This window comes from Lepisma saccharinum, chromosome 11, assembly GCF_977018435.1.
Source record: "Lepisma saccharinum chromosome 11, izLepSacc3.1, whole genome shotgun sequence".
In the NCBI taxonomy this organism is placed as follows: domain Eukaryota; kingdom Metazoa; phylum Arthropoda; class Insecta; order Zygentoma; family Lepismatidae; genus Lepisma; species Lepisma saccharinum.
The window spans coordinates 84,764,590-84,777,178 of record NC_139239.1 but is presented as its reverse complement, the minus strand read 5'-3'; the positions used below and the strand labels follow the sequence as shown (position 1 = coordinate 84,777,178).

The following is a 12,589-nucleotide window of genomic DNA, read 5'->3' as shown; positions in this document are numbered from 1 at the left end:
TTAGTTCGGATTAACGAGGTTTTACTGTATTTGAAACGCCTCTTAAACGAAAATGATAGCAAGAAAGTAACTGGGAAGGGATTAGTAACGCCTAACAAAACACGCAGAAGAAATAATTTAAAAGATATGTGGACGAATTTGACGTGTGTTAATTCGTAGAACAATTATTGAATTTCACGATGATGAAGGACAGCGTCCTACTTTAGATTCGCGAGTAGGCAATTCCATGTGTGACGGAATTACCTTTTGGACAGCTATGTAATTACATATTTCCCTCATACGATTACACATATAGTACAATATGTGACTTGTCGTGCTGTATGTATTGACACAATGGAGTACAACTTCAAGATTGCAAAAAAAGTAAATTATTTGGATGTACCAGGCAGATAATGGTGTTTAAAATCTGTGTGACGGAATTACCTTCATGTAAACCTTCTTTGCAGGTGCATACTGAAATTTACCAATTTCTGTGAATTATGAACTTTTGTGTGAAATATTAATATTGGGAAAAATAGTTCAATGCATGCTCATCATGCCAGGACACAACTGAAATTGGTTTTGTATTCTGATACTTATTTTTATCCTAAACAGGGTGTGACGGAATTACCGTAACGGAATTACCATTGTCCAAATATGTTATACAAATGTAATTTTCATTGATTGATTGAGATAGTGTTTTAAGTTCACTTTATGCACAATAAGGCTAATCGGGACTGGACCTAAAGTTTAAAGTGGGATTCGAACCACTATATGCCTCCATCGGGTATGAACCCGGGATGATCATACCACTACGCCATCGGAGTATTTAATTGGGTTGTTTTCATAATGATACAATGCAGTTGTAATGAAAATTGATTTTAATGATCGTACTGTAATACAATATTGGTCTTCTGAACAATGCAATAACAACATGACAAAATATTTAGTATCAGGTGAGACAGAATCGAGAAGTAAACCAAAATTCTCACTTTTTTCAAACGAAATCTACATATTTGGAAACTATATTGACATTATTGTTTGGATAGGTCTAACGTAAGTTTCAATTATTGGACTGTCAAAAACATATCGAACACACTGTTAAATAACAAACAAGATGTATTAAACGATCTCCTTCAGTCAACTGGCAAAGAAATTACATTCCATGAGAATAAAACTAAATAATTTTTCTGATTGATTTGATTTAATTTGAATTTAAAATTTTGGGTGCGTCAGCACTTAGGCTATTTTGCACCCGTCACTTTATACGGGGTCCAGCCCCTTACCATAACAAATAACATCACTGTAAAGTCGTGTTGTAACTAAAATATTAAAATATTCTAACCGGTTAAAAGCTGAGGCTGTATAGAGGCACTCGGCACACACAAGGACAAAATACAGGACAACACACACAAAATTATACTGGCCATGGGGCTAGTCGCCAGAGCATCGTTCGTCTGCACAATGCAGTCCAGGGTGTACTACGTGTAAGTGAGGTTGACAATTGGGTGTATTACGTGGAAGGTCACCCCTTACACCTTATATTTTTTCTGAGATTAATAGCCTATTATATATTTTCAAACAGGTATCTTTGGGTACAATGAAAATATTTCCTGCAAAAGCAACTCCAAAAATCAATGACAGCAAATTATATGGCGAGATAGCAATTGAAGAGCCTCCTTGCTGCTTGGAGTGTCCATAGCACCTTACTGCCATTCGGTTATTCCCTTAATCTTATCAGTTGTCAGTTGTGGTGAATTCATATGCTGCCTCTTCAATCGCTTCCGATCATGGTCCTTTCCTTTCATTTGATCATAACATTTTTTTCTCCTTCTCTGCCTACTTCTGCATTGACATTAATCTGCTGTCTTAGCAATTATACTCCAGAAACGTTACAGATTAAACTGAAAATTAGTTAGCAATATGTAGATAATAAGCTAACATTATGATACCTCACAAATACCACTTGGAGCAATTCCCAGGTATCACTGGTAATTCCATCACACACAGCTGGTAATCCCGTCACAGTGATGTACAGCCATTCCATGAACATTACTAGGCATGTAAGTGTTACACATGTAAGTAGTACCAAAACGTGCCTTTGCAGGAAAAGTTTTACTTCCGTGTATCATTAACCCACGTTTCTATTCGAAAAAAACTGAAAAATTGTGACGGAATTACCATTTTGCCTTATGTATTAAAAGATATGTATATCTCAGTTTACATACACACAATAAGGTAGCGAAATACACCAATTTGTTCTTCTAAGGCGTGTTAATCTTACCGTACTATCATATTAGTGCCTTCTTGCCATATACAGTGAGTTCATGAATAGTTAAAATGCGCAATTAACATATCATGCCATGTACATTGCGGCCATCTTGAAAAATACTGTTTCTAACCACCTGCTGTATTGTTTTTAATGAAACAACGGCATATTCTATTAACTACAAGTATAACTCTTGTATGATATCATCTTCATTTTTATGTACAAAGCTTTTCAGTTTTTGGACTAGAGGTTGACATTTCCGTGGAATTGCCCAAGTATATTATTTTATAATGAGAGCATATAGCCTTTGCCCGTTTCATGTTTAGTGCAATTGTAGCTTCCGCGTATTGCAACACTTCTTCTATGAGTCACGTAACATCTTCCGTAGATGACAAACATTTCCCGCTTTGCGCATGCCAGAGCTCAGGCTAAACCGTATGCGCTGTAGCTAGGACATTTTATCCTATGATAACATTCTGACGTAATTTACAAACAGTATATTTACATTCTAAGAAAACCCAAACCCATACAAAAAGAGCTATTGAACTAGAAACATCGACAAAACTTGAACAAATATCCAGTGTGCGTTCTCAACTCAATGACGGCGTGTGGCGAGAAATGTAATCTACGTATCCCCAACGAATAAAGCTGACGAAATCAGTTCTTCTTGCCATGGTGCTAGGCTTTCGTCGTCTATTTGACAATGGACCCGAGCAGTAGGATGCAATCGTTTCAAAGGTTATTAACGGTTTTCCCCAAATGATTTTTCAGTGGTGTTTGTTTATTTGTTAAGAGATAGTGCTATCAATTCCATTTTCTTTGTCGGGGATAAAAACATCCCTGGCAGGGATTAATAGGAAACTTTGGAGCCTCGTCCCATTTTCGAGAAAATAATTTTTAAAATATTAGGAAATGTCAATGTAAATTATCACACTTCCTCCCCTGACAGAAAGTGGAACAGACCTTTCTCCTACTTTTCTTTGTTCCAAGTGGAACAGCCCATGTCTTGACAAGTTGTGGGACAGTTTTCGTTTTTATTTCTTTAATGGATAGCATAGTGGTAACGTCAGATCCTTGTAATCAAGGGATCCCGGGTTTGATGCAAGGTTGAGGTACAAGTTGTTCGGATCCCACTTTAAACTGCAAGTCCTTAGTCCCGATTAGCTTTTCTGTGAATAAAGTGGGCTTAAAAACAAAGCTATATATACACAGTGGCGTACCAAGGACTTTCGAAATGGGGGAGGTGCTTTACATTTTTTTAGTAGGCAGCCATCTATTTGACATCTTTTCCTGCCTTTAAAATTTCTTTTTACTGGGCCAAATGGGGGTTATTATCCCCAGCACCCCCCCTTTATGCACGCCACTGTCTATATTGCAATAACAGTATGTTTGCAAACGATTCTGTATTATTGTACCAAACAAAACATAACTTTCTTGTTATACATAACTTGAGATTCAAAAAAATTAACCAATTTCAATTCAGGTAGGCCTAAGAGCGAACCTTCGTGATGATTGGTTACCACAGCAATCCACGACGCCAGGTTTCCTGGGTTCGAATCCCGGTCTGGGGATGATTTCATCACTCACCCTCTTTGCCATGATTAGTGAAAAGTGACAGAAAGACGACGTAAAATAACCCAATATCAGGCAATCAATCTCAAATAGGCTTAGGATATTTCCATCATCTTTAATATCGTTACTGGAAATAACCAACGTTTTTTTTTTTTATCATCATGGCAATTCTTTTAAAGAAATTTTAAAACATCAGACACAAATTTATATTTTCGGGTGCTTCACCTTTCAAGCATAATGGGGTATTCCAGATTTGCTTGGTTTTCTTTGAATTGTGGTGCGGACAATCCTTCAAAAAGTGATAAGTTCTTTTGTTTGACAGAACTAGATGACGAAACGTACAACACGTATTCTACAAAAGGTGAAGCTATTAGGTCCATATAGGTTAAATGAAATTGTTTCAATGTAATATTTTCTACCCACCTGGCCAAATGTTTGCTCGTAAGTAAATCATGCGTCCATCCTGAACGTGAACAATCAGGCAAGAAGAAGATCAGTTGTCTAAGGCTGTTAACCACGGGGCATGTTCCATAAACTAATTAGAAAAGTTGTCAGAGTCTGCATAAATTACTTCTGTAAAATTCAGTATCTCTACAATGTGAATAAACTAAGTGCCGGTAAAAAATATACATGACGAGAAAACTACAGTAGCATCCAGATGGAATGGCAAAGCATTTACTAGAATGCATAGTTTGAAGTGGAAATTCCTAGATGGGAGGAAATTTAATGGAGAATTGAGACAAGCTGAGTGTTGGCGGGGGGAGGGGGGTGCACTTCTTTGATTTAACACGTTGATAGGCAGCAAAACTTTTGCAAACTGGGGGATACCATCCTCTTATCTTATAGCACTGATTGAATGTTCACATCAAGATGGTTGCATGCTTTTCTGGAAGTCTGCGTAACACACGACTGTGCATAATTCAAATACCTGAGAGGACTGGACAGCTGGTGTAAACAAGTGAATGAACTTAGGTGAAATTAAACTTAGAGAAAGTTAAAATAAAATTAAAGAATAATACTATGGATTGATACGCATTCGTGTGAAATGGCACTTCGCCGCAACGGTGGTTCAGTATGTTGAATTTCTTACCCAGATTTTTGCCATCAAAGATTCTCAGTCGAGTGGCGGCCTCCCTGGACATTGATGTTTCTTTGTGAATTGTTCCTTCACGGATTTAATCGAATTCATCCTCAGAATCACAATCAGCCTACAGAGGTAGATAAGCGGCGTAAAATAAGAAAAGTTTGTAAAGGATTTTTATACTACACTTAGAAACCAGTAAATAAGGAAGAAACTCTTGGTTCTTATCGCAGAGCACACGTTGTTAACTCCTGCTGTGTGTGCTAGAAATATAAAATCAATGTTGGGCATTCCATGCCAAAGCGCCCCTCGATATCAATTTTTGAAATGAAATGAAATGCTGTAACTTTATTCTATTTTGTAAGTGAACAATGTAGACGTCATTTGGATAAAAATTCAAGTATTATACATAATTAAGGTAGAAGTGCGATACATATTGTTCGGTGAACTTTTGTTTTGTATTGTGTCCCACCCTTGACACCAAAAAACAATTCATATCTCCTTTAACTGTTACATTTACCATTCAACTCCACTAGAATATTCAAAGGTCAATTTCTTTCTTTCTTTGTTTTAAATAACATATTTTTCATAATTTGAATAAATTATTAAAGTAAATTTCTTATTAGTTAAAGAGACACTGTTTTATCTGTCCCACCTGTGATACAAAATTGTTCGGTTATAGCTATTAATCTGGGAAACTATTTTAAGGGTAGTTATGTTTCTCGGTGTCCTATCGTTTGCGCCGAGGGTTCTTATCGGTTCATTTCCGCCGTGACATATGTCAAGACCTTCCTTGGCTGGTTTTCCCACAATCCAGTGTGTCATTACCGCCGTGACATATGTCAAGACCTTCCTTGGCTGGTTTTCCCACAATCCAGTGTGTCATTACCGCCGCGCGCACGTGTGTTTTTGGGCACATAGTGCATAAATCAAAGGTGTGTTTATGACGTTGCACAGCTGTGTTTACACTGAAAAGTTAAACCTATCCAGAGAGTCAAATATGACTTTTATTTAGGCTAGTTATTTCAAAAGACGTTACACAGGATTACTTGTATCAATTTTATTCCACAATACAAAAACATAAATCAGCATCAGCCTATCAACTATTAATCATTTATCGTTAATCGTAAATACAGTATTGTTAAAATATTGCAAGCATTCTACAAGTACTACGTAAATGTACACTTTGGAAGCAACATAAATGTGCAGTCTATTACACTTAATTATTAAACACAACATAAAATCGTCAAAAACATTACAAATACAGTGTTATTTTTTTGCAAACATTATATAAGTAATAGCTACGTGTGTGTGTGTATATATATATATATATATATATATATATGTATATATATATATATATATATATATATATATATATATATATATATATATATATATATATATATATATATATATATATATATATATATAGACACAATATTTTGATACACTTGCACAACAACAATACAAACGTTATTTGAATTCTTTCCACGCGTTGTGGCTATCATTTCCATATTCTCAGCCATCTTGTCTCTCTCAAGTCTCAGTTTTACATAAATACTAATTTCCCAATGTAGATACCTCATATATACTTTCATCTTACATTCATTTACCAATTACCTTCCTTTCAATCGAAGATAAATACAGCTGCAGCTGGGCAACGTCATAAACATACGTGCGCGCAGCGGTAATGACACTCCGGATTGTGGGAAAACCCATCAAGGAAGGCCATGACATATGTCATGGCGGAAATAAACCGATAAGAAGCCTCGGCGCAAATGATTCGGCGCAAGCGACACGGACTCATGTTTCTCAACTATCAGTAGAATAGTTACTGTAATGCCAAAAATGTAATCTGGGCGGACCACCCATGACAATGGAATGCCTCATATGTACAGCTAGCGAATTTAGTAGTATTATATACTGCTGGACAATGAAAACCGGACACTTTAATATTTGACATCTGAATTGCAATAACAGCTCGCAGGTATATTACAGAATGTTCGGCAGATCATGTAGTACCATATGCACCATTCATAGGCTCGGACTTTGTTTATGCATTCGTACTTAATTCAGTTTCTGCAACATTTAGTTAGCCCATGTACCAGAGCTTTTATTGACCCATTGCGTTATCACAAAAAATGCAAGTGTCCGGTTTTTTTTGTCCAGCAGTATATAATGATGAATAATTTTTTCCGGCTTGGTGTGTAATTAGAGAACGTTCATCAAGGCAAAAGGATGATCGTTTACATGAAAGAAACTAAATAGAATAATAACAGCTTGAAGTGAAAGTTTCAATGTATCTTGTAACCGCTGTTATTGTAAGACGTTATAAAGAAACGTGGGAACTATTTATTTTTTTATTTATCATGGTATCATTAGTTGAATATTTGTTCTCCTTTTAGGGCCTGTGTAACGTTTCTACAACGTGGACCAGCAATGCAGACCAAGTCCTAGAGGAGCTTAAACTCACCCTAATTAGCAAAGGCATTCCTTGTCAGCAGAAAGGGTAAGTTGAGAAGTTTAATTTACACTATTAAAAGATCAGTGTGGGAGAGAAAAACAAAATGAAATTTCAGGGCAAAAGCAAGATTATTGGTTATGTTTACTCATTTTGTGAGATGGCATCAAGTAGATCTCGTGTAACGGACTTATAATGAATTGCTGCTTTAGAGGTAGAAAGTTTACCGAAGTTATTTGTGTATACGAGGGTTGCATAAGTCATGGCATTTTTCTGCGAGAATGCAAGATCGGAACAAAATATAGAAATATACAAATGAAAGAGAACACTGTATGGAACTGAACAATGTATGAACAATGCACGTCATGTGTACCAGGGTTTGGTAGGGAACTACCAAAAAAAAAAATCATAAACAACAATGTCGTTCTACATGATGAGGCAAAAGTCCAGCACCACCCTTTTAATTTGAAAACGGCTTGACGGTGGGCGATGAAACTTCAGCTTTGGGTAATGGGGTGGGTGCACACCAGATGGGTCCAGTGTGCATCATGGCGGCCATCTTGAAAGCCGCCATTTTGGAATTACCTCCAGATTTTGAAATGGGAAGGGGGTCATGTGGTACGTTATTTAAGATGTGCGTTTTCTCAGAAACAAGAATATGCAGTGATTTTCCCCCCTATCTTTATTTGTTGAGGATATTTTGACAGTTGAAGTTCACATTGGGCGTCATACAAGATGTGCTGTATGCGTTGCCCGTTCTGTGCCACACAAAATGCAAGACTTTTCCGCCAGTCCTCATAGACACGCAATGGCACTGCAGGGTCCAAAGAGTTACACGCTTGCTTGATCCGGTACTGGAAGATATGGGAGATCATTGATTTTGTCTTGATAAACCATGGCTTTAAGATGGCCTCAAAGGTAAAAGTCAGGGGGCGTAAGGTCCGGAGAACGGGGTGGCCACTCAGTGGGTCTTGCTGCATTTGAATTTTGTAGGGGTGCCACTTGTTCGAATGAAACACCCGGAACATGGATGCTGTTGCCACGTCGGAGCACAACTCCGAGTGTTAGGAGGTTTAAGAGAATGAAAGATCTAGTTGTTGAATTTGTCTTTTTAATCCATGTGATACAAACTGACAGTATTTACTCGAATGGTCAGGGATGACACAAAGTGCCCCGGAGAGGGGTTGGTCTGACGCTCGAACTAGGCAACGCAGCCCGGCTGACGGTGCCACATAGTGTGCGGGAACCAGCTACTTTTGTCCCCCTCTAGCTTTGCTTTTCCCATATGTGTCACCAGTGCAATTCTGCCCCAGCCGCCTATTTTTATGGCCGTGCTTTTAGTGACAGCTAACTGAATATCAAGCTGGAATGTGCTGCCACCTAATGACACCTTCAGAAACTACTCACTACTATTTCAGCTATCAGTTTGTGACCTATTTACCGACTTCCGCTCGTATATTGGATTGGTACACTCAGCGGCTGTAGAAAACGTGGCGCAGGGAAGCACTGTTGTTCTCTCATGGGCCACGTTCATAAACCTCCCTTGTTGAATTATTAACGCATGAGTAAATCTGATCGAGGACGAAGTGTGAAAAATTGGTGTTACAGAAGGTCGTTTCACGTCCATGGTAACAAAGTTAGAACCCACGTGACTTTAAGAAAAACCGTGACGCCACGAGCGGTGGTGCTCCACGTGATACCCCTGTCTTGCAGCAATGGCCCTGCAGAGGAGTTTCCATTGGAGGAGACTGCGTTGAAGAACACATTGGTCCAAACGATCATATTCCTCCTGACAAGCTTTCCAAAGACCCTCAATTGTGCGGGGCCGTCTGCTTCCCAAGGATCGTTTCAACAACGGAAACACACAAAAATCCATGGAAGAGGCATCGGGGGATTTCACAGGGATGTCTGTAAAGGGGATTGCATGAATGCCCGTTTCACGTGCCATCCGATCCATGTATGCCTGCGTGGACTTTGCTGTATGACTGGAAGCCTTGTCCTGGTGGATGACAACACGAGATGTGTCGCTGCCATAGAGAGAAGGAATATCATGTCTGTAAAGTGGCTCCAAAATATTCGGCTGGTAATAGGCTGCATTTATTTTAGCCTTTTTTCCCACTCTGCGCAGTGGAAGTTTGCCGTTATGGCAGTAACCACCAACAACCATGAACCCGCGTGGAAGCCTTTCAGCACATTCACGTACCCACTCAGATCGACCTCTTGCATCACGTGGACGATAGTAGATCACCCTTTTTTACCACATCCCGACAGATACACCCATGCTTCATCCAGGGACACCGCATACTTCCAGCGGTCCCCTGCCAGATGGCGTTCGTAGAGCTTCCGACTGTTGGTCTTCCTCTCTTGGACATGTGAGGCACGCAACTTATGAACTTGAGCCTTGTGCTTCCGCACAAGTTGTAAATCTTGGGCTATGATGCGATTTACAGTTGCAGGGAAACATTGCACTGCCTGTGCAATCACTCTTTGCGTTGCAGGGTTTTCACGTTGCACCAAGGATCTCACTTTCCGCACAACATCGGAGGAACGCCTGGGCTTCCGATATGTCCGAGGCCCACTTTGACTGGTTCCAGCAACAGGTACAGTGCAAGCTTTATGGCGATTCAACACTGCATTCATGCCCTTCTTTGATACATGGAATGCTTTCATGTTGCACTGTTTAATTATCTGGCTATAACTGTAACCAACGTCGGAAAGGGCACAGATGTACCCCTCCCAAAAGACTGGAATTTTTGGTGCCATATAAACACTCACTCACACACCAACCATCGTCTTTGCAAGTCAACACACAGTACCTTCGTCCTACTGGCTCTGGCTGCTCTGTGTTGTGACTACGTGCTGCTCCCTAGTGATCGAAATCGTTACCATCAACGTGAAACAACCTTCTGTATTCTCCATAAAGAAGAAACAAGGACTAGCGCAAGTGCAGACACACCGTCAGTATCTTCAGTTTCGTTTACATAGAAATTCCCATTTGTAGAATTTTTACACAATCGAAGATAACTCCAATTCACTTTGACATTGACAGAAGCATCACGAAAACCGGAAGGCGCACGTGGTCGCAACACCCGCTTACCTGAAGTACAGTATTGCAGCCACGACCTAAGGATCCTCTGTCTCTTTGTATTGGAGTCGTAGTCAAAATACTTCTTTACGAAATCTAAGGTAGATTTCAGATCGAAGTGACAACTGACAAGACACTTGTCGGTTGGAAACCAACCATCAGAAGTAAATGCAACCTTTCCGAAACGAAGAGACACATCTAGCTGCACGTTTCGCTTGTTGTTTGCGTGTCGCTCGGACTGAGCAGTTTTCTCAATATTATGCATTATGTCGCCTCGGTCTGTTGTTCGCGCATGCGCAATAAATATTTTGCTTTAGACTGAATGGGCTCGTGTGTCACCTGTCGCTTCGGTCTGCAATCTCCCTTCGTCATTAGCGCACTTTTTGACTCTCTCTGCACTCACGCGTCTAGTTGGTTATTAAGTGCAACACCCAGACGTCTACTTTGTTGATTTGGTGTCTGCACCGTTTGCACTACGTTCTGCAGCGGTGTGCAGTGTTGTGTATGATCACGTGGTACGTGCTAACCAATGAAATGAACGATGAAAGCAGCAGACAGGCATCTGTTGAATCTTATCAACTTGAACAGTGCTCTTTCTGTGTACAATGTCTACTTTGTTAAACACAATTTCCTTGTACCAGTCTGACACTGTAAATGTTACAATCACGCTATTTACGAACGTGCATACTACGCTTGCTTGAGACGAAGAAACGACAGCTTTCGCCAAAGGACCGGAATTGGGATTTTTTACAACGTGGACCGTGATAATATCTCTTCCAAGTATTCTGGTACATTTTTCCGCAGAGAATTAAGTTAGTACAGTTTTTAAAGGTTAAACCCTTTTTTTGTACGTTTTTTTTTCGTGATATTTCTATTCCGGGATCGAATTGATATATTTAGAAGAGAAATCTGTTCTTTACGGTCCAGAACCCATTTACGCTCGCCGATTTTCCCTTCCGGGCCGGAAGAGAATTAATTCATTTACAGTTCCCGGACCTCTAACAACCCTGGAAATAGGTAGTCACGTGACGTGACGGGGATGCAAACGATGTGGACGATTCAAGGGAAGATTCAGTGCGCCCTTTGGCTTTTGAAATTTGAATTGATGGCGCATGTTCGTTGCGAATATTGTCGCGTGTTCAATGACGAGCCCCCACATGAAAATAATCGCCGGTGGGATCTCCAGCTTAAGGAAACTATCAGCTTGTCGGACGCAAAACGTTCAGACAGGTCATCGGTTAGTGAGTAGACTGTTTCAGGTATAATAATATAACATTTCCACATGGTAGAACAGGGCATGCCAACCACTATCGACGGACCTCACGCCTTTAGACTTTTACTTCCGGGGCTACATGAAGCAAAATGTGTACAGTGTTTGGGTCAACTGCATTGAGCACTTGAAAGTGAGAATCAGAGAAGCTGTTCAATCTGTCACAACTGAGTGTTTAGTCGTGAGAGTCAAGAAATGGGGTTTCGATTACATGTGCGTAGGCAACAAACGGAAGCCATAGCCTTTCGTATTGTATTAATAAGCATTGAAATGTCCACTCGGGGAGGTCCAAAACTACTTTGTGGGCACACTGTAATTCAAATGAGGGAAATTTGTATCACACATTCAGTTCGACTATTCATTATTGCGGCAACATCAGAAGTTAATTTCGGAAAAGTTTCCGCGAGGCACTTGTGATGTTCTTTTGCAGTTGGGAACAAGATGACGTTCACATTTTTCGAAGCTTTTTCCTTCTCGTAAAAAGTAGCCGCATTACCTAGTCATTATGCACGTATATCTTATGCACTTGTGTATCTTTATGACCTTCAACCGCATTGTTGTTCGTTCCAAGTTTTCAATATTAATTGCCTCTTGCAGAAAGAAAAAAATATGGCCAATTGACGTTTCTGTACGTACATTTCATTCTTATCCACGTGAAACTTTTGTCACAAACTATGTAACCCGACACTGCGTGTGCACTGAAAGTAGCCACACGAGCATGGAACTTTACTTAATTTCATTATTTATTTTAAACTGTTCACTAACGCTCTTAATGGATTGTTTTCAACTGTGCGTTCAATTTTTCGTCGCGTTTTACGTACTTCATCTTGTTACTAATTTCGTATTAAAGTTATTACTAGCTTTATGCT

General features: G+C 39.6%; 1 protein-coding gene across 3 annotated transcripts in view; it reads left to right on the top strand.

Moving 5' to 3' along the window:
* Positions 1-12,589, top strand: part of LOC145994951 (maternal embryonic leucine zipper kinase-like) — a 325,396-nt gene that overhangs the window by 259,413 nt on the left and 53,394 nt on the right. For all 3 annotated transcript variants that reach the window (XM_083131477.1, XM_083131478.1, XM_083131479.1), the window contains exon 13: positions 7,310-7,413. In XM_083131477.1, the coding sequence (XP_082987603.1) occupies positions 7,310-7,413 (104 nt within the window). The remainder of the gene's footprint in view (positions 1-7,309; positions 7,414-12,589) is intronic.